The 22,990-nt window shown below is 28.6% G+C and overlaps 4 protein-coding genes across 4 annotated transcripts; all 4 read right to left on the minus strand.

The window, feature by feature from the left end:
- Window positions 1-1,149: 1,149 nt before the first annotated feature.
- Window positions 1,150-1,652, minus strand: OCT59_021655 (uncharacterized protein; the record flags this gene model as incomplete). Its single annotated transcript, XM_066146669.1, has 2 exons — window positions 1,150-1,165; window positions 1,231-1,652. The coding sequence occupies 2 exons, from the start codon at window positions 1,650-1,652 to the stop codon at window positions 1,150-1,152; spliced, it is 438 nt and encodes a 145-aa protein (XP_066005780.1).
- A 5,956-nt stretch (window positions 1,653-7,608) lies between these two features.
- OCT59_021656 (SPS-sensor component ptr3) lies at window positions 7,609-12,322 on the minus strand (the record flags this gene model as incomplete). Its single annotated transcript, XM_025320896.2, has 19 exons — window positions 7,609-7,826; window positions 7,902-8,007; window positions 8,084-8,268; window positions 8,353-8,846; window positions 8,916-8,979; window positions 9,049-9,123; window positions 9,260-9,714; window positions 9,795-9,966; window positions 10,040-10,195; window positions 10,268-10,348; window positions 10,436-10,648; window positions 10,726-10,932; window positions 11,016-11,113; window positions 11,208-11,431; window positions 11,509-11,615; window positions 11,692-11,826; window positions 11,918-12,000; window positions 12,091-12,176; window positions 12,267-12,322. The coding sequence occupies 19 exons, from the start codon at window positions 12,320-12,322 to the stop codon at window positions 7,794-7,796; spliced, it is 3,030 nt and encodes a 1,009-aa protein (XP_025170274.1). The 3' UTR covers window positions 7,609-7,793.
- Window positions 12,323-13,889: 1,567 nt separating this feature from the next.
- On the minus strand, window positions 13,890-16,281 carry OCT59_021657 (NAD-dependent isocitrate dehydrogenase; the record flags this gene model as incomplete). The annotated part of the gene is made up of 16 exons (XM_025320897.2): window positions 13,890-14,084; window positions 14,157-14,191; window positions 14,274-14,351; window positions 14,433-14,451; window positions 14,527-14,536; window positions 14,611-14,733; window positions 14,809-14,885; window positions 14,962-15,021; window positions 15,096-15,134; window positions 15,201-15,305; window positions 15,381-15,468; window positions 15,536-15,608; window positions 15,698-15,797; window positions 15,863-15,928; window positions 16,011-16,105; window positions 16,188-16,281. 16 exons carry the CDS (start codon window positions 16,279-16,281, stop codon window positions 13,890-13,892), a joined length of 1,257 nt encoding a protein of 418 aa, XP_025170275.2.
- A 524-nt stretch (window positions 16,282-16,805) lies between these two features.
- Window positions 16,806-22,844, minus strand: OCT59_021658 (uncharacterized protein; the record flags this gene model as incomplete). The annotated part of the gene is made up of 12 exons (XM_066146670.1): window positions 22,604-22,844; window positions 21,024-22,494; window positions 20,767-20,962; window positions 20,613-20,674; window positions 20,130-20,528; window positions 19,846-20,048; window positions 19,355-19,747; window positions 19,167-19,284; window positions 18,990-19,084; window positions 18,868-18,910; window positions 18,351-18,793; window positions 16,806-18,275 (listed from the first exon to the last, which is right to left on the minus strand). The coding sequence occupies exons 1-12, from the start codon at window positions 22,745-22,747 to the stop codon at window positions 16,806-16,808; spliced, it is 5,037 nt and encodes a 1,678-aa protein (XP_066005781.1). The 5' UTR covers window positions 22,748-22,844.
- Between the last annotated feature and the right edge of the window lie 146 nt (window positions 22,845-22,990).

A 22,990-nucleotide genomic window follows, 5' to 3' on the forward strand; every position in this document is an offset into this window, starting at 1 on the left:
ATTGAGCATCAACATGTTTTCCAAAAATTGAATCACGACTCCAAATGTTACAAAGAGCTTCTCCGGCATGTCAAAAATTTTGAGTAGCCAATTCAGGATCTATAACAATGCCTTGCGAATTTAAATGTTTACCAAAATGATCAATTGGTAAAGTGATTCACCAGATAATGTTGCCATACCTCTTTCAACTGGATTATATTTGGACTGTCCCGGAGCATGTGTTCGTACGCTCAGGTAATCCAAATCGAACTTTTTAAAAAGTTGGCAATATACTTTAATATTTTTTAAATGTCTGGGATTTTTGTCCGGACTTCCATCCACTAATAATATCCAGATGGGACGAATTTGTTCATTAGTTTTCAACGCATCATCATATTTAGAATCTAAGACAAGGCTTTCCAAATCCTGCATATGTGTAAGTGAAGAAGTGCCAATTGACCATTGGGACGTACAAAAATTGCAAGCTGTCCTGTTCAAATTTCATCTTTTGATTCATCAGGTTTTATTATTAGATATACCGAAGGAATTAGTTTCTGTCCACTTCCTGAAGGGAAATCATGATCGGCTACAAATACAGGCTCATTTATTGATTGTAAGGTACGAAATGTTCGTCCCACTGCAGGCATTCCGAGACCTATTTTTGCTTTATCATCTTGGGAAATAATAACAGACATATCGGCAAACATAGAAGCAAATTGCCTTACATATTTAACGGATGCAAGACAATAGTGCCCATCAATGTGTTCTTGAGTATCTGTATGTGAAATTCCTGCTACTGCAACCCATACTGGATGATGATGAGCCTTTGCAGCAATTGAATTAGCTTGTCGAGATAAGAGGTAATTGTTTAGTGTTGTTCTTGCCATGTAAATATTGTAATTTTCCTTCAGATTGTTACGTAAATTATCAATGATCTGTACTTTTACTACTTCTTTTCTTCTTTTTGAATCAGCTGATCCAAATTCAACCGAGTCATGAATCCGATCGTGTAAATCAGGGTGTGCAAAAAGCAATGATGGGCGGCCAGGATGATCATATCGAACTACTTCTTGACTTTCAGTAAGCATTTTAACTTTCTTTGTTCTGCAATTTTGCGCATACGTTGCATTTCTTTTTAATTTAACAATTTTTTTCCTATTAGATTCTATTTCAGCTTGAAGATTCTCTATTTTTGTATACATGTCATGTCGAACTTGAGAATCAGTCGTGATATTATAGATTTGTTCAAACTCAGTAATTTTTTTTTCTGCTACTGTGATTTCATTTGCTATCTTTTTTTGAGCTGATGCATTAGCTGGAATTTCTTCTTGTATAGGATCAACTGAACGAATAGTAGGAAAAGGAGTTGTAGTATCTTTTCTAGTATGTACAGTATAACTTGGTCGTATTATTTGCATGTTATAAAGATTATATGGTGTAGATAAAAAGTTTCTAATTATTTCATCAATTTCTGCCATGCTTTTACTTTTAACCTTATTCCATTCTTGTGTTGCTTCATTACAAATATCAGCACGATTAGGATTACTATTTCCTGTTTTAACCATAATGCTATATACATATGCATTAGTGAATTTTTGATATCTATTTGTTGGTGACTTATAAATCAGTTTTTTATTAAATTTAGGACTAAACAAAAATGTTTGATAGCTCATTTTAAGTAAAATATTGACGTGTTTAATTTGTAGAAATACTTTGTCAAAAAATACTTTAAGTCCAAATTTATTCAGTCGCGAAAAATTTACAAGAGTAAAAATCTGAAGTAGCAGGCAGATCAACATAGATATCACATAAAATTGACATCATACGGCAATTTTTTTTGTTGAAAAATTTTTAATGGTCTAATATCCTCTCCTGTTGGTGTAACCCAGTATATATCATTATGATGCTTCTGCAACTCTACAGGATTAACTCTATTCTGAATTACGACCTTATATTTTACATTATTATAGTCAAATATGTCATCAAACTAAAGTACTGTAAATAAGCATCTTTACAATTAAAACACTATTATTTTCGTATTAAGGGTTTAAAATTCTAAATCATGGTTAAACGTAAATTCTTGTTTAAATCGTTTAAATCATTATTCAATCGGAGATCTGTTCTAATCCAAAAAAGACTAATTATTAATATCACGTGATTGACATATCTTACGTGGAGGTGGGGGGTATACACTTATAATAAAATAATATTAGGTAATATATGTCACCGCCCTTATATATTTTTATTTTATTTTATTTTTATTTTTTTATTTTTATTTTCTTTTTCTTTTTAATTACTTATTTACTTAATAATCAACTCAAGCAGACATTTTAACTTTGTTATTAGTAAAGTCAGCTAATTCTAGAGGAGGAATTGGCTATGTCTTCTTTACCATTAAATAAAAATTTAGCACATTATTAATAATTCTTTCTCATAATAGGTAAATCCAGAAATTTACAATCATTGATTCCAATAGAATTTCAGAACTGAAAGTAATGAATGATATGCAGCTTTTTCTATTTTTAGTTATTTATATTAAATGTAGAGTTTGAAACCGGTTGCACCAACTGGTTTAAAAATCAGTTTTAACTGATTTTTTGACAATTCAGTTTGACCTGAATTCATATTCTGAAACTGGTTTGCATTTAAAATGGGGGCAACTGGATTTCCAACCTGGTTTGATATTGAAACTTTATAGTGCTAGCTCAAATTACGAATTAAAATCATGTGACCACGGATAAATAGTTTAGTCACCAGGTAAAGTTATGTTACATAAAATTTTATTACAAATAATTGTATCCCACAAAATTTCGTATTGTGTTACACAAGGGTTGTAATTCTGGCCGGAATTATAACTTGGCCAGATTTATGCCGATCACATTTAATTCTGGCTGGAATTATCAAATATATACGATTTGGTTATTCGGTTTCAATCAGATTTTGTGAAATCGGTTTGAAACAGATTGAACCAGTTGCACCTGTTTTAAATTCAGTTTTCAAAAATAGAACTGGTTCTAAACTCTAATTGAATGTATTCATTTCTATGAATTAAAAAAAGATGTTACTGAACCTGAATTACTTTATATCATTCAGTTGAAAAATGTTGATGATTATATTTTAAAACAACATTGTTCAATACCAATTATGAAATTACTTAAGTCAAAAAAACTTGGTAACTAATTAATTTTCTGCTTGTTTTGATAAAATTTCTATATTTAGCTATTGAATATTATACCTTTCAGGCTATTGATGCATTAACGCATCTGAATGGGATAGGTTAATAAAAAATTTACAGATTTTTTTACAGTATTATTAAATGTAAAAATTGAGAGAGAAAGTATTTATAATAATTTTTTTTATAATATTAGAAACTTTTAAAATAAAAGAGGATTTTATTTTTTTTTGAATGTAAAAAAATAACTATTCTTTATTTTTATATCTAGTGTTATTTTTAATTATACATGTCAGTTGATAGTGAATTAAAATTTTGATAAATAAAAAAACCAAAATTGTAAAAAATATAAAAAATATAAAATTACTATACCAGCCCCTCTAAATAGCAAACAATTTTTTAGTGCGCATATATTATATTAGTAGAAATCACTTATGATTAGACATTACACATTTTTCTCAAGTATATATTTTAATAATACACCCACCTGCCAAAAGTATCCGGACACTTCTAAAAAATGACCATTAAATCACATTATTTTGACGTCTAGTGATCAGAATTTAACGATTTATGATTCATTGGATTCATCTAATTGAGACGCATCTAACCGCAGTATTTTCAAGTCTGTAAATTCAATAGATCAGAAGTTATTGCTGAATGTCTAAAAACAGTAAAATGCAAATAACTTTTGATCTATCAATTCTAGAGATATGAAAATAATAGATACAATGTACCTTAACAAGATAAATCTAATGAATCATATTTCATTATTCTAAGTTTAATAGGGAAGAAAATGTTGTGAAATTTGTATTTGCCAAAGTTTTAAAGATAAAAAATGAATTACTTCATAAAGTTAAATCACATTATTTCAATAACCAGTGAACAGAATTTAATTATTTATGATTCAATGAATTCATATTATCAAAATGCATCTAATTACAGTGTTTTTATGTCTCTAAATTTGATGGATCAGATGTTATTCTCAACAGTAAAATGCAAATAATTCATTATTCACTTTTAAAAATTTGACATATACAAATTTCAAAATGTTTTCTTCTCTATTGAACTTAGAAAGATGAAATATGATTCATTAGATTTGTCTTGTTAAGATACATGGTATCTATTATTTACACGTCTCTAGAATTGATAGATCAAAAGTTATTTGCATTTTACTATTTTTAGACATTCAGCAATAACTTCTGATCTATTGAACTTACAGACTTGAAAATACTGCAGTTAGATGCGTCTCAATTAGACGAATCCAATGAATCATAAATCATTAAATTCTGATCACTGGACGTTAAAATAATGTGATTTAATAGTCATTTTTTAGAGGTGTCTGGATACTTTTGGCAGGTGGGTATACATTTAAATTACCATTGGTATTTTTATTCATTATTTATAATCAGTATTACTGTATATTGCTAGTTGAAAACGCTTTGAAAACAAACATATTCTCATATTAGGATTAGATGATACATTTTATGCAATTACATGATTTTTAACTAAAGTCGCTACATTGTGATATGTAAAAATCACATTATCAAAACTCTTGATAATAAATAATAATAAACTTCTTGACTTGTTATATAAACTTATATTTTAGTAGGAATCATGCAGAAAGAGAACAAAAGTAAAAGTATTCAATAATTTAGGTTTTTTTGCTTTTTCAAAATAAAATTAAAGAATTTTTCTTTAAATAGACTCTTCAATTCATGAGAAACTAAAGAAACTAAGTATTAGATTAAGTCAATTTGAATCTTATATATGTAAACCCCAAGAAAATGGTTCTGAAATTCTGATATAAGTAGAGTTTCGAACAGGTTGACCAAATTCAGGTAACCTAACAGGTTGACCTGAATTTATCAGGTCAGGTTTAGCAATTGCAATTCAGCATCAGTTCAGGTTGTAACATTAATATAACCTAAATGACCTGTTAACCTGAAACTATGATTTTATATAATATAAGTGATGGTATTATAATTCACTTTTTATATTGATTTTATATAATAAAAGTGAGTTGCAGTATCGGAATTCACTTTTTTTATATTGATTTTATATAGTTGTGGTATTGCGATTCACCTTTTTATATGATTTTAATATAAAAAAGTGAATCGCAATATTTTCAAAAAAAATGTTTTGCATCATTTTTTTTTTTGATATTTTAATAAAAATCCTGAAAATTTTCAGGTTTCAGTTCAGGTCAGGTCAAACAAATAACCTGATATAACCTGACCTGACCTGACCCATTTGGAACTCTAGATATAAGGTTATTAATTCATAGAAATATGAGCCTTTTACAGAAAAAAGATGTAATAATTAGATAAGGGATTTAGGGTAAAGAAATTATAAAGAGAAGAGTTAAATGTTCAATTATATAAATTATATCAATGAAATGATATGATCCAAAAAAATGTACAGTACATCAAACTTTTTTCAAAAACTGATTTCATAGTACTATATGAACTTTTAAGCATATAAAAAAAATTCTTAATATAATCAGAAACTTATGAATCCATATTACTTAATTCATGTGACATATTTACCTCGGTATATAAAAAAATTTACATACCAAACTTCGATCATATAAATCAGTATTGATTGATATAAATTAAAATATAAATTTTGACCTTTGAAAATTAGTCTTCTTTAGAATAATATAACCTGAAATAACCTTAATTTCAACAAGTTATAATGTTATATTTGGTATTAATTACTATCATTTGCTTTTGTTGCTGATAATTAATTAAAAATTAAATAAAAAATATTGATTCATATTTCATTATTTTATATTTGATCATAATTATTTATTTCAAGTATTTTAATTCGTTCATTTAGATTAAATAAACGTGATTGATTTAGGCAGCTATGTCACAAAATCATGAATTTATAGATATTAAAATAAAATAAAATAAAATAAAATTGGCTTTTAATAATAAAACATCAAATTTATTTTCATCTGATGTAGCACGAAATTTCAATGACGTGTGACGCGTGCGGACAACCGGATGACATCGCCCTTCGAAAACATATAGTCCTTCGCGTGATAATAAACTTGCAACTGGTGCCACTCTTGATGGGTAGTAAAATCTTCCGCTTCTCAAAATCATTTTTCTTATTCTGTTTCAACCACTTCTGTGTCCACTGCATCTGCGTCCACTGCATCTCGCTGTCTGGAATTATGTTAATGTTGTTGTTCATGGCGAAAATACTATATTTTATGTAAAAGCAGAAGAGTTATTAAATTTTTCTTTTGAAAAACAAAGAAAGATTCAAGTAATAAATATTATCCACCGCTCTTATTTATTGTTAAAAAAAGTAAAAAATTTGAAGGTATATACCTTTGAAATACCATAGACAAAAGTTTCGGAGCTATAGGAGGGAAAGGAGAAAGGGGAAAAGGATAAGGGAAAGTAAGGGACGAAAGGAAGTGAATGAGAAAGGAAGGAAAAGGGAAGGAATGTTATTTGTTTGTTTTTATTTTACTTAAAAAGTCAAATACATACATTATAATGCCTAAGCGCCAAAAATTTTATAACATACAACGAATTAACTAGTCACCTTAGTAGTGAACGCGCTGGGACAAAAATAAAAAGAGAAGGGAAAGCGAAAGGAGCATACCAGACCTTTTTTTTCTGCACCTTTTTGATGATAACTTTCCAATACATTATTAACAAATGAAATCATTTTAAAGATTCTATAATAAATAATGATACAGTAAATATAAGTTTCGTGGGCGCGGTTTGTGTCAATCTTCACTATATAAGGAACATGTGACATTTAATCTGGTCGGCTGATTTTTTGGTCGACTTTGTACTACTCAAAATTTACGAATAAAATTATTTTGTAAATTGAGTTGAAAGTTTGCAGTTAAGTTCGACTTACACGTGAAAACAAATAAAAATTTGTAATAATTAGCAAAATGACTTTTATTGGTCGCCGCGGTGCTTTATTTATTTTTCGAACTAAAAAAACCCCAATTTTTTAGTTTTTTTTGTTCGAATTTTTGTCGCGTTACACAACAAGATCAGGCCAACCAAAACAAATGAAACCCGACCGAAAAACCCAACCGACCGGAAATGAACAGGCCTATTTTAAGTATCTGAGGGACAGTCAGTTTTTTTTAATGTCAAAATTTTATTTGTCACCCCCGCAAAAGAATTTTTTCAGTTTGTAAGTTATCTTTTTCGCTAATCCATACAGTTGATTCTATATGAACCTTATGTAATCTTCTGGATGTACAATTAAATTTAGATGCCGTAACTAATTGAGATGGCATAATAATTTGGGCCGTAATTAATTTGGGATTTGAGACTAGTATACGTTTAGCAGCAAGTGTTCTAAGCGAGTTAATTTCGAAAAGGTTGAATTATTGTACGAATTTGATTAAAATGATTTAAGTCAAGTTCTGAGTTATAAAATTTAACAAACATTATTTTTAAAAATAACTCCTAAAATTGTATTTCAATAAATTACTTTCTTTGATCGATATTCTTTTATTGTAACGCGTTGATACGTTACTAATGAATATAATAAAACAATCTATCAACTATTTAATTAACAAAAAATTATCTTTCTGATAAATCTGTAATTTGTATATTAAATCATTTGTGCTTAAAGCGAATGTTATTTATATCCCGTTTTATTGCCTAATGACGAGTCTAACATATGGAACCTATAAGGCAACAACATAATTAGTTTATTTAACCATTTTATTTAAGGATTGCAAAGAAAAAGTTTTTATATTTACCTCTACATCTTCTTCATTACGATCGTTTACAACCATTTCTAAAGTTAACGCTTTAACATGTGGCGGAATAGGTTTCTTAGCGATCGATTCCACTAATTCTGATAACCTATATATATTAATTAAGATCAATTAATTACATGTTCATTAACATTATTTATTAAAATGGATTCTTAATGGTGTACCTCATATTTTTACGTTCTTCCCTTTTCTTGCCTTGCAGAAAGAATGCATATAACATACTTGCACCGCACGACAGCATTGTCACATCTAGTTCGTGGTTCTTTTTGAAATAATCCAAGAATTCTTGAAGTGTAAGATCACCTTCAATATCAAATCTATCCCATAAACTCCATTCTGTTTCGTGATACTAATAAATTTAGATAAAAAATTAGGTTCAATAGAAAAGTTTGATAGAATATAAGAAAAAAGTACGAATACATAAAATAATTACCTTGAATTTAGGCATAGCAATAGGCTCTGAAAATCCAAAGAATGGTAGAGCTAAATTTACAAAACCATTTTTATAATCTTCTATCTTATTCTTGCCACCAATAATTTTGTATAATTCTAAACATACTAATCCAGTTACTAATGCTGTCGTTGTAGCAATAGCCGGTATAATTTTACCAGCAATGAATTTAGTCTTGTGACGATCCGCTGGTTGAATACCATAGTTCGTGGCTCTTAAATTAGAGGTTGCAGTGATGAAATCAATATGGAAATTTGTATCATCATCTTTTTCGAATTCTACTGGATTCAATCGGAATCCAGGAATTGATGCTGGGTCGGGTAAACTTGAAATAATTTCTTGTAGTTCATTTTCATCAGTTGTTAGCTGAATATTTTCATTTTCTTGCACTTGAATTTTTACACCAGATTTTGGATGAAATTCAGGTACCATAACATTACTTAACACATTTTTAATGTATTCTCGATTTGTTTCACCTAAATATTATAACGAATTTTAATGTAAATAATTATAATATTAATAATGAGTAAAATACTTGAATATACCTTTGAGACCATAATTGAATGCATGTAAATTTGCCGCTGTTACGATAAATTCTAGATGTTCATTCTAGTATGCAGAAATATGAATTACTTAATAGTTAATCATTAAAAACGAAGAATATTGATATATACTTACATTGTTAGCATCAAAGACAATTGGGTCAGGTGCTCTCTTTGGACCAGACCAAAACTTCGTACCAGTGGACGTAATCTATGTAAAAAAAAAACCCTTAAACCGTTAGACTCTGTGGACTTCGTTACACGTAACAACAGATTCAACCATCCCATTTATGATGTGGTATTTGATTTAATTAACACAATAAATAAACTATTTTGTAGCGACTTACTGTATCTTTTGGGAAATTGAATAGTAGCTGTTGGATAGTATTATTAAAATATTCTTCAAATTTCAAACGAGCCCATGTAACGCACTCTTCGAACGTTAATGGACGTTCGCTAACTAAATAATTTTGAACTCCTTCCAGAATTTCTTTTGAGCCACTACCATGTTTTGCTGTAGCTTCAATAAAGCCAGATTGGCTTAGATAGGAATTGACATTTTCAGCAGGTGTTTTAAATAACCCTTCAAACAATTCACGCGCCCACTGAATTGTATGTTCAATTGCATTTGGAAAGTTTTTTAGAGTACAAATTGGAATAGATTTTTCGGGTGGGTCTTGGGATGATGAATAGGATTCAGTAAGGTACGGAATAACAACTTGTGTATTACCCTTTGTGCCTAGTGTTCCGGACTCTAATAAAGGTTTTCTAAAGTATACACATCGTCTATCCATGTATTTACCTAAGAATTCACAAAAAAAAAAGAAAAGATTAATGGTATAATTAAAAATTCTCAACATCACATCCTAATAAACTGCTTACGGGCATCAACGTTGTCTAATGCATTGGTTACTCCGTCCAAACGATCAAAGAAATCATCATTATAAACATTTTCAGTTTCTACGCCAACACGATCTTGGTGAGCAATATATTTTCCTTTAGTTTCAGGATTCATTCTGTTTATGGCAGCAATTGCGGTTTCTGATTTTAATTTCTAAAAATAAAATTCTTTTTTAAAAACTTTTTCTTATAATCTTGATTAATTAAGAGATCTAATTAATACATACACCAACGTCACGAGAACGGAACAAGAATTGTCGATTTAAGTTACTTTTTTCAATTGTATCCATATCTGTAACATGCACAGCACCTCTCGGACCAGTACCCAATCCCATCATAGCCCAGTTTTTTAGCATTTCACATCCAATAGCACCAGCACCGACCTAATCAAAAGAAAGATAAGAAATAATTTTCACACTATAATTATATATAAAAACAATAAATTTAAAAAATACCAAGAATTCTCTAAAATTCGCAATTTTATGTTGAAAATCTTTGCCAAATACTGCTATTTGACCATCGTAACGAGAATTGCACTTGTGATTATATAAGTAAAAATCAATGTTAGAATAACAGAAATTATTTAGGCAAAAATCAAAATATAAATAAAAATAACAACATACTGGAGCACAATTTTCTTCGTTCAAAGTGTCATTATCTGGCAAAGACTCCAAAGAATCAAAATAAAAGAATTGTTGTATTGGGTGAAACTTCCCACTGCAGGCTTTTAATACTTCTTGAGCAACTAATCCACCAAAAAATGCAACCATGGGTGATAAATCTCCAGTTGCACAATATGCAAGTTGTTTAAGAAGCTTATCGTCATCAAACTCAACCTAATAATAGTATATTATATTAATATCGGAATACCGATAAATATTCGATACTTTATACTAAGAATTTTAAAAAATACCTTTTCCTCGCATTGATCATTAATATTTTTAGCAAATCGAACCAATTCTTCTGCATCAGTTTCGTTGTGCGGACGAGGTAACGAACCATGATTTTCGACAAACGCATGAAGAGCCTGAAAACCAATATGCAATTGACCAGGTCGATCCCATTTAGCAAAATCAGAAATAAGATGATCCGGTTTCCCTAAAGATTCTCGTAAAGATTTCTAAATAATGTAAAAACCATATATTAAACTAAATATTTTATATTTTCAAACACATGACATGAAATTTCTTAGATGCAACTCACAAACTGAATTGTCTTTGGTTGCTTAACTTGGGTGAAAATACCACCACTAATATAGTCACCATATGTTGATGTATTACCAATGTTAAAGGTATAGGGACCTAAAATTAATGTATAAAATTAATTTATAAAATTTATACTTTATATATTAATAAAACCATTTGTATTATAACATCACACTTCTAGCAAACTTACCAAGCACTTTTACTTTCTTAGGTTCACAATTATTTAATTCTTCCATACCCTTTATTTCAGTAAATGTTACATAATCTCCATCTTCTAATCCATGTCTTGATTCATCAAGGCATGTGACAATACCTTCCTCTTCTTTGGATACTGCAGCCACCATTCCCGTTACCGGATTTTCACCGGTAGCATCGATTATTTGAAATTTGTCACCAAAATCATTGAAAACCACACTAGTGTTCAATAAAAAAAAAGTGTAAATAATCCCATGTCTAAACATGATAAAATAATAAAATATAACATCCTTTACCCAAAAAGGCCGCGCACATCAGTTGATATAAAATGTATCCCATTTGCATGAGTAAAATCATTAATTTCCAATTGTTTTTTAAGAGGCGTTTCTGTCAATACGATAACCTTAAAATATTTATGATCCAGATCAGATAAATACATACAAAATAACTTCCGTCAAAATAAATTATAAAATTTCTACCTGAAAATTTTTTATTTTATCATTGGTTAATTCGCCTTCCAATACAGATATCGGTACATATTGATTAAGTTCGGCCAATCGTGGCGCAGATGTTGCATCTCTCGGTTTTCTGACATCCTCTTCTCTCAAGAAGAACTGCAATTAATAAAGTCAAATTCTTCATCAGTTCATTTAGTTCATTTAACAAAATTATCAAGTTGAAAAAAAAAATTGTTGATTTTCTAACCTGCGTAGACAAGTCAGAAATTTTTACTGGCTCAGGATCATAAAGAGTAACACTCTTTACACCAGCAAGAACAACATTTTTTGCTTTATTTTATTTTATAATAATAAACTAATTAGTAAATTTCTTTATTAACATGCAATTATATAAAATAACAAAAAATTCAAAATTAATACCTATTTCAATACCAAGACCCTTTAAGCCAACGATAAGAACGTTGGAACTGCCCATTTTCTTCATTGCATCATGTCCAAGAACATAACTATACGAAAAAAATGATCCACATAGTTTAGCATTATTTAAAACAAGTTTAAAAAATTGTTAGCGAAACAATTTATAAACGAGTAAATACAGTTGTCGAGAATAAAGTCCCTCGTCAATAGTTTGATCGGCTTTTTTGCTTTCCATTTTGTCAAAATTTACTCGTTCAAACAGGAAAATAAAAAAAGTTTTTTATGATCCTTATTGATCCTTTTAGCATGAAGGTGAAGAAAAGGTTAATAAAGTGGTCCTTAGTCATGTCTCATTTACCAACTTTTTACACTTCACGTGAATTGTGGCGTATTAACTGCGTAAAAGAAATTTTTTTGTAATACATGCACAGTATGTCAGCTTTTAACTTTATAGAAATGGTTTTGTTGACTTCACCGCCTTGTCGATCTCTTCATTACAGCATTCTGAAAAAGCTTGACAGAGGAATGACGCTTAAGGATAAATATAGTTTCAAATATAGAACTTAAACGAGACTTATACAGACTATGAAGGAGTATACTCTCTTTGATAAGGCAAGTGGAATCTATATTATGATTAATAAGATTACAGAGAAGTATTTGGTATATCTTAAGTTCTGCGTACGCTGCCAACCTATCACTTGTTCTTATCGCTATAACATCACGTCTTGCTACCGCTAGACGCTAGTGGCTTAATTTCTAATGATGCTTCTGAAGGGTAAGGTAAAGTTATCAGTATCATTTTTTAAGAATTCGCGATTTTTGCTCATAATTTTATCTTTTTATAGATTCTTATGCCGCGGCTGGTAGTATAGCTGAACAAGTCTTATCTGGATTTGGATCATTTCATTGAATGGTGAAAAATGCAAAATAGCTTGTTACAAAGTTAAGCTAGATGATGTATATAAAAACGGCGTTAAAAAAGCTTTGGGTATTGTGTTTGGAAGCTGTGGTTTGGTTTTCTGTTTGGTTCGAAAATGTCAGGAGTCAGGACACATTAAATTCAATTTTAATTATCCAACGTGTTCCAATGTGCGAGTTTAAAAATTCAATTTAATAATTGAATCTATCAAATTTCTGTTCTTGTTAGTAGTTTAAAGAATGTTAAATCAACTATTTTAGTTTATTGGAAAGATTTTATAATCCTGTTAGCGAAACTATTGCGATAGAAAATTCTAAGGTCCGATAAATTACTTTTACTGCGCCGCAAAATTAAAAAAGTACGTGTTATACTAAGTCAGGCACCAGAATTATCTTAATTTGGCTAGAATTAATTGAAAAATTATGGCCTAATTAGGCAATTTGTTCTAATTTTAGCTAAATTATATGTTCAAGGGAAGAGTAAAATATTAGATTGGTGGCATAACGTCACTAGATATGAAAATTACACTATTAAACTGATGTATATTTTATTTTATTTAAATTAATTTATTATTCAATTATTAGTTATACAATTTATTGAAATTTAACTATTTTTAGCTTTTATCTTAAATAAATTATAAATTTTTTTATTAAATTTATATATATATTTTTTTAAAATTATTGTATCTATCTTAATTTAATTTTTATAGATTTTTTTCAAATTATTTGTAATATGTTCCAAAAATTCACCTGTAGTAACATAATGTTCTCTTTTTAAACTATAATATTTAATAAACAAAAAAAATATATATATATTTTTAGCAAATTAATATTAAATAAAATTTATAATATTTAATAATAATAAAAAAAAAATTATAATTAACTTACTTTTTACCATGAATTGTTAATGCAAGATCTTTAGTCATTTTATTATCTTTGTCAACTGTATCAATACAAACTTGTTCAAGATCATGAGCAAATTTTATTAATTTTTCATTATTATCTAATTTTGCTCTATGTTCTAATCCTCTTGTCCATGCAAAAATCGATGCTATTGGATTTGTTGATGTTTCTTTACCCTATAAATTTATAATTAAAAAAAATCAAATTTTTTATAAATAAATATAAACTAAAAACAAATAATTTCTTACTTGTTGAAATTGACGATAATGCCTTGTTACTGTCCCTATAAAAATAAATAATAATAATTAATATTACATTATAATAATTAACTATGATATTAAATAATATAAATAATAAAATTTTACCATGAGCAGCTTCGGCTTCTATTGTTTTTCCATCAGGAGTAAAAAGAACACTTGTCATTAATCCTAAAGAACCAAACCCTAAAACAAAAATATATACATATTATTAAATAATTAAAATACTTGTAATTATACTCTTTTTTAAAAATTTTTTAGGATTACCTTGAGCTAAAATATCTGACTAATTATTTTAAACATAAAAAATAAATAACTTGATTTTCAATAAATTTAATATTTAAACCAAATAAAGATTTACCTGAACATCTCTAAGAAAAAAATAAATAAAATCATTTTAATTAAATTGGCTTTTAATAATTTTTTTTTTTTTATAAGTACTTACCCATCATAATTTTTACATGCCCAAACAAATCCTCCATTAGATTTAATAGCCTGAGCAACCATATCATCTATAAGCCTATGTTCATACCAAATTTTCTTTGCATCAAATTTATCTTTATAATCCCTATAAATAAATATAAATATTATATAAGAACTTTACCCTTTGTTCTTTTTTTTAAAAAAAAACAAAATAAGTTACCTATCAAATATTTCTTGAAAGATATCTTTAAACCGACCATCATATTTTTTTAAAATGGTATTTTTAGTACTAAGATACTAAATAATATCATAATTTTCAGTAAAAAAATATTAAATATCTTCTTTTAAAAAAAATAAAGTAATTTTAAATTACCAAAGGCATTTCTTTACTCAACGCCATTTGGAAGCTACTATGTGCAAAACCACTTATAGACTAAAAAAATGAAATTATTTTAAGTATTATGAGATTTGCAAATACATCAACTTTTACAAATTAATTTATTTTACCTCATCTGTGTTATACATAGCCATTGTAACACCAGGGGACTAAATTTTATGAAGATTTTAATATTAAGCCTATTTTTTCATTTGATTTACTGGAACTTTAATTACCTTAAAGGAGAATACTACTTCTTCATGCGTTTTTGAATTATCATCTGGCACAAATTTCAAGAGAACTTTGCCTGGACGATCTATAAGCATTTCGGTGGCTTTATACTAATAAAGATACATTTTTGTTAATTTGTTAATTTTAAAAGTTGAGACATTTACAAAAAATTTAATCTAGCTTGCCTGATCACCAAAAGCATGTCTACCGATAATGATAGGTTTATTCCAATTGGGAATTATTCTTGGAACATTATTCAATAAAATAGGTTCTCTATTAAAAAGATTAAAATTTAATAAAAATTTAAATAATAATAATTTATATAATAAATTAAAATTACCGAAATACGACACCATTTAAGATATTACGAATAGTGCCATTTGGAGATTTCCACATTTGTTTTAAATTGAATTCTTGTAAATTTACAAAAAATAATATTTATAATTCATTAATTAAATTAATTAAATTAAATATAAATTAGCCTAATTTATATTATATTTACCCTTAACTCTTTCTTCGTCTGGTGTAATTGTTGCACATTTAATACCAACATTATATTTTTTGATTGCTTCAGCTGCGTCAATGGTAACTTGATCATTTGTCTTGATAAAAAAAACAATTAATTAAAAACATTTTTCTTATTCAATAAAAATTTATTATTTCTTACAGCATCTCGATTCTCAATACCCAGATCATAATATTTGACGTCAATTTTGACATATGGGAAGATCAACTGTACAAAGAATTTTGATGAAGATTAATTTAACAATCAAAAAAAAAATATCAATTATCTTAGTCAAAACCCGTAATTTTACGTCAGTCTTTATCTTTTCCCAAATAATTCGAGTCATTTCATCTCCATCTAAGTCAACAACAGGATTTTCAACCACAATACGTTTATCTTGAGAATCTGAAAAAGAAAAAATAAAGGACTGCTGAGCCACAAAATCAAAATTATTTACGTAGCATACACTTTCATTTACTGTACATACAAAAACGCCGATTTGATGATATTGCAAGTCCAATCCTGTTATAACCAACAATTGCTTGTCGAAATGTATTTAATCTTGATAAACCACCTGCCATCCTTATTAAAAAATTTTTTTTGGGAAGCTATTTGTTGATAAAAAAAATGTTGCTTCATTTGCAATTTATAGTTGTGGGAGCATATACAGTACATCTATAAAATTTTCTGCTAATCTTGAGATTATCCATATCTAGTTAAAATTATCAGATAACGATAATCACCCCTTATTAGATTTGAGTGTCGGATCGCTATTCAAGCCGTTTTTTCTGTTAGTAATGTCAGTTATAGATAGCAACCATCATTGAATGATAATATTTTTTTTTGTAAATAAAGCCTCACTAAATTATATTGCATAATCTCTAATTTTTGTTAATTTTATTATTACGGATAATCATTTTTTAAAAAAATCATTTTTTAAATTTAACACGTGATATATTTAGTACAATTTGCTAACGCTTTTTGCGATTTTAAAAACTAAATTAAAATATGACAATTATGCTTTAATATTAAGAATTATTATATCTCTTTTTGTATGAATCAAATCATAATAAAAAAAAAATTGTTTTGTTATAAAATTGTATCATCATCGGATATTAATCCCATTTCTGAATTCTTTCAAAAGATTATGATCTAATTTATCATTTTCTGCCAGTAAAGTTATATGACCCTCAATATCATAATTTAATGAAATTAATTTATGATATAATCTAGTTATAGCTATCAACCTTAATCCAAAATCTTCTTTACTCATCTGTATTTCATCAAATAATCGTATAAATTCCCTGATTTTATCGGCTGACACGTTAGAATTCCTCACATTCTGAATCGGACTAATCGGACTATTATTTGTACTTTTGGAAGGTGTTATAGAACTTTGTCCGTTATTTTGAACAACTTGTTTCCCTTTATTTTTTGGACTATCTAATGTTGTGCTTGATGACTCTGAGGTATTCTTAGCTTCTGTAGCTTTTCTTTCTCCATTTTGCGGTTCCTTAGGATATTCGGGTTCTATTTCATCATCATCAGAAATTATGACTATAGGTTCTTGAAGATTTAATAAAGGCTGATTATCATTAAGCTTTGGTGTTGAAACTTTATCGATTTTCTTCTTCAGTGCTTCAGCGCTAACCTCTTTAATTACGACACTTTTTGATCTTTCATTATGGAACTGATATTGTTGTTGAGATTGTGATTGTAGATCAGGCAGCTTAGATTGGATTGGATTAGTTGGCATTGAAATATTAATGCGGTTGTGATTATGCAAGGGAATATTTGTTATATTGTGAACATTGGGTTGCATAGAAACCATTGGTCGAATCGAAACATTCTGTTGTTGTGGTGTCGTTTTAGAAATATTTACAGGTTGCATAAGAGCATTATTGTTCATAGGTACTTTAATTTGTGATGGCTGAATATCTTTGGGTAAATTGTGATCATGTGTATAAATTTTTTGGGTAGGAGTCATGTTTTGCTGCAGATTTGTTTTGTTTGAAGGTGCAATGGGTCGATGTAATGCAATCTGTTGCGGCGGTGGTGGTTGTTGTGGACGAATTATTGGCATTTGATGAACTTGATGATGAATTTGTTGATGAAATTGATATTGTTGTTGTAAGTTGTATGATTCAATATAATGCCATTGGCTATGGCCATGGCTATTATAATGAGGATAACCATAGATTTCTTGACTATACGAAGTTGTTCCAGTTACGTTTTGATAACCCGGAGGAAAGGGAATATTTTGAAACTCAGTTCTACTAGTAGTAACCATTATTGGCATGTTGTCTAAGTAGCTATCATCCTGTCTTGATTGTCTTTGTCTCTTCGATTTTTGAACGTCATCTTTCTTTCTCTTTGAAAGTATGCCCTTAGAAGCTATCCCTGGCTTACTGTCAGATGTAATATCAAGAGCACTTGGATCTTCAGAATCATCATCGCCAGTATCTGATTCAGATGAGACAGTATCCTCCTTTTCAATGGGAACAAAATCAGGATCTATCGAACGTTTCTTTCCTTGTTTCTTTTTTGGTGTTGATATATCTCCTTCATAATAATCCTAAAAGGAAACAAATTAATTGATAAAATGCTATGAACGATCAATTTAGTTAAAAAGTGTAAATATGTTAATTACCACTTTATTTCGTTTTCTGGCTCCTCTTCCTTGTAAAGGAGTCTCATCATTTGTAGTAGTACTTGCAACATGAGCCAAAAGTTTGGCCCAGAAGTCTCTTGATTCAACAGATTCTCCTGTATGATCATCATCTGCAATAATTTTTTCTTCAACAATTTCTTGATTTTTAATATCCCAAATTCTTGCAAATGCAAACCCTGTTAAATTCTTTGATTCAGTAACTTGTTCTGTTGTTTTCATCTGACTACGGTCCAAAAGTTTTTCAATAGCTTCATCAGTATAAGTTCCTACGGGTTTTTCATTCTCATCTTCACTAAATAAAGCTTCAGCACCATAACGAATAATATCATCGACTTCTTTGACATCAAGAATTTCATTATCCATCTTTTCTACAACTAATTCATTTTTTGCAAGTTTTATTTTTCCCTTTTCAACAATTTTTTCTAAGTTAAACAAGTTAAAATCCTTAGTATTATAATAATGATAATGATGATAATTTTTACAAAGTTTATATTACCTTCGATTGAAAATTGTGTAATAAACCTAAAAACTTTAACAGGCTAAAAAAAAAAGATATTCACATATGTAAGTATTAATATTTTACATTGAATAATAATTAAACATTTTTACAATTATTACTTTAAATTGACCAATGCGATGAACTCGACTCAGTGCTTGAATATCTTGATGAGGATTAAAATCAGGTTCAATTATAAATACAGTATCCGCGGCCACTAATAGTCATGTTCATATTAATAAAAAAAACAAATAGATACTTAAAAATATGGGAGAATTCATTTTAAGAATAAAACATACTTAAATTTAACCCGACACCTCCGGCACGTGTAGACAATAAAAAAACAAATATATCAGAATCTGGAGCTTGAAATGCGTTGATGTTATGTTGTCTTACTTCATTATCAGTACCACCATCCTAATAAACCGATAATTATTAAGAAGAAGAAAAAATTTTACATAATTTGAAGAGCTTATTTAATGCTTACAAGCTTTACAAATTTGTATCCTAAATCCTCTAGGAATTCTTCCAATATAGATAACATTGAAACAAATTGAGAAAATATAAGCACACGATGGTTTGCTTCATGCAGTTTGATTAGCATATCCCGCAGAAGAATCAGTTTTCCACTTGTTTCGACAAGTTTTTTCTTACGTTCCTCCTCTTGTTCTTCAGTTCTTTCGTCTTCAGGATCAATTTCTTCACGATTGATTATATAAGGATGGCTAACTATTTGTCTTAGACTCATCAAAATATTTGAAAAACCTGTTGAACGATTCGCCCTACTGACATGTTTAAGAAAATCTGCATTCTTCTCAAGTGTTTCTTTATATATTGTTTTCTGTATTGGAGTCATAGAAATACGAACTATAACATCATCCTAGATTGATCCCGAATTAGAATAAATAAATTAAAAGGAGAGAAAAAATAAATAAATAATCAAATAAAATCAAACCCAAAATTTGTATATGTATTTACCATTGGTGGAAGGCCTAGATTGACCTGACTCTTCGTACGTCTCAAAAAATAAGTTTTGAGTAATTTATGTAAAGCAGGTAATTGATCAACTGTGGGTAAACCCTGATACTCTTCCGCCAGTTTTTTTGGATTCTCGAATTCCTTATGACCAAGAAATTTTAATAAATTAAAGAGTTCATCAATACAGTTCATCATCGGAGTGCCTGAAAAAAAAAACAAGTTTTAATCTGAATAAAATTTAAAAGTATTTTTTTTTTTTTAATATAAAATCCAACTTAAGATACCTGTTAATAGTACTTTATGATATACATTGAATTTCATATCCAATATTTTGAAACGTAAGGAATCCTGTCCACTTTTCAGACTATGTGCTTCATCAACAACTAATACTTCCCAAAGAGGAACCTTCGAAAATGTTTTTGTATGTTGTTGTATCGCTTCTGGAGTAGTAATAACCACATGGCACTTTAAGTTAACTCCATCAGGGAACATTTCAAAATCTTCAACAACTTTCAAAGATTCTCTATCTCCATGATACTCAATTACATTTAATTCCCTTGCCCATCGCTTAAATTCACGAGACCAACCAGCTGTAGTAGATTTTGGTGCAACAATAAGGAAAGGGTAACAATCCCTTTCTTTGTATAAAATCAGAAGAAAAACAATGATTTGTATTGTTTTCCCTAAAAGGAAAGATTAATTAAGTAAACTGGGGATTTGGAATAAAATGAATAATGCTAAAATATAAATAGTTATAAAGATTTTACCTAACCCCATTTCATCTGCAAGAATACAAGATATTTCATTACACCAATTATGTAATAACCAACTAATATATTATAATAAATAAACAAACAAATAAATAAATAAATAAATGTAAAAAAAAAAAATTCAAAATACGGTTAAAATAAATAAACTCACTTCACACCATCTAACTGATAATCTTTAAGTGTGTTATCGAATTTTTTACTTTTCAAGTACGCAGGTTGAACTAAATGTGGGTCAAATGCTCTATCTATAAAGATATCAGGTTTCTCAATTGCATATGAATTTTTTCGAATCTGATAAGCTTTTTCAAACTTTTTTCTATCTAAATTTTCTATAGGTTCCCACGTAGCTAAGGAAAAAAAAAAGAAAATTAATATATAGAATTAAATATTAATAAAATAAATACTTACCATCAAAATAGTTAAGACCCTTCCATTTAACATAAGCTTGTACTAGTGCACCTCTACCCAAATTTTTTTGTCCTTTTGTAAGTTGATCACGTAAAGTTATTTCACTTTTAAATTGTACATCAAGTATACGATGTATTTTCGTCCAGTCTTCATGAATTACTTCTTCTTTTGTCAATTGTTCAGGTTGTGATTTAATATAAATATTATATTTATTTGGATTAACTCCATATAACCAAGGTCCAGGTACCCATTCAACTTGAATATAGGACAGATCTTTAAATTTTACAAGAAATTCATAATCTTCAATATTATCAGAATCTGAATTTATATCTTCAGATTGAGGTGTAGGTGTTTCTTGAGATTCTGAAATTTCCATTGATACATTATTTTTATCCGCAGGTACCTTTCTATAAGTCAAAATTTTATCTACCTTGTCTTCCCATTTAAGACAAAGATGACATTTCCATGATTCTCGATATGATATCATTTTATCTTTCAAAGTTTTTTCCTCATTCAAAATTGGCAAGCAACTTTCATGTGCAGCCTGAGTACAATACAAACATCTAAAGAAAACTTGTGAATCATCTGGATCTAAATTAGATGTAGAAACTTTATTTGATTTTTTAGAATCTTCTTTACTTTTGGAATTGTTATTTTCCTTGCCATAAGATTCTTCATGACAAATCATACATCTAGATATATGTGAATCTATTTTATTGCATTGTTGACAAATAATCTTTGAATTTGTAGTCTTTCTAGAATAACAAATTGAATGAAAAGAACTGGAACAATATTCACATAAAACCAAAGACCCCTTTTCATTATTATGTCTATTTGCTGCACCACCACATTTTTTACACCAATCAAGATGTGCAGAAATAAATTGTGGATTACTTGCTCTTGCAGTTGAAATAGGATCAATCATTGATTTTGATCGATCCTTTGATGAACCACTTTCTGAATCATCGTCCTCAGAACCTTGATCTGAACTTCCCTCCATGGATTCACTATTACCTGAAAATTTATCTGTTTCCGAATCATCAACATCAACAACAACAACATCATCACCATCATCATGATCATCAGATTCTTGGTGATACTTTGATTTTTTATTAGAATTATTAAATTTTGAAATTTTCTTATTCCGATTTGTCGATCGGCCATTCTTGCCATTAATAGATGTTAAAATTTTAAACCGTTTTTTTTCAGGATTACTATTAAAAGAAGATTTCTGTTTCCTCTTTAAATCATCTGGATCATTACCAAGACGACTCTTAAAATATTTTTCATCCGAATAATTAATACGATTCACCTTTCTTTTTGATCTAGTAGCAATTGTTGATTCATTTGAATCATCTGAAGTCATTTGATCAGTATCATCTGAAGTTTCCATATCACTTAAACTTTCACTATCATCATCCGTTGATTCTCCAGTCTCCGAGGATTCAGAGATCACTTTTGATTCTTTAGCCTAAATACGTATATCAATTTTAATAAAAAAAAAAAGATTAAAATGATTATTATAATAATAAGTTATAAAAAAAAAAGATCAAGAGAAAAAAAATTGATTTTTTATTTACTTTTTTCCTAGCACTTCTAGTTTGAACCATATCTAAAATGGGATTATCTTCTTCGGAAGAACTCACGGATATTATTTTTCTCTTACGTTTAGGTGTTTGAGATGTAGATGCGACAGGTTGTCGCTTTAATTTTGGTCCCATCATATGATAAAAGTAATGTCCTCAATTTTTATATAATAAAGAAATTTGAGGGTTGAGAAAATAGATCAAAGAAGTGAAATTCTCAAATTGAAGATTAAAAGTTGTGAAAAACTTGTTACTCTTTTGAACTCAACAGTTTTTCTCTATTTATGATTTAGTTTACCTTCCTTTTTGATATAGGGATAGTGTAACACAATAACAATTCGTGTAACGTATATTTACCATATATGGTAATAGCACCATCAG

This window comes from Rhizophagus irregularis, chromosome 30 (genome assembly GCF_026210795.1).
Source record: "Rhizophagus irregularis chromosome 30, complete sequence".
Classification (NCBI taxonomy): Eukaryota; Fungi; Glomeromycota; class Glomeromycetes; order Glomerales; family Glomeraceae; genus Rhizophagus; species Rhizophagus irregularis.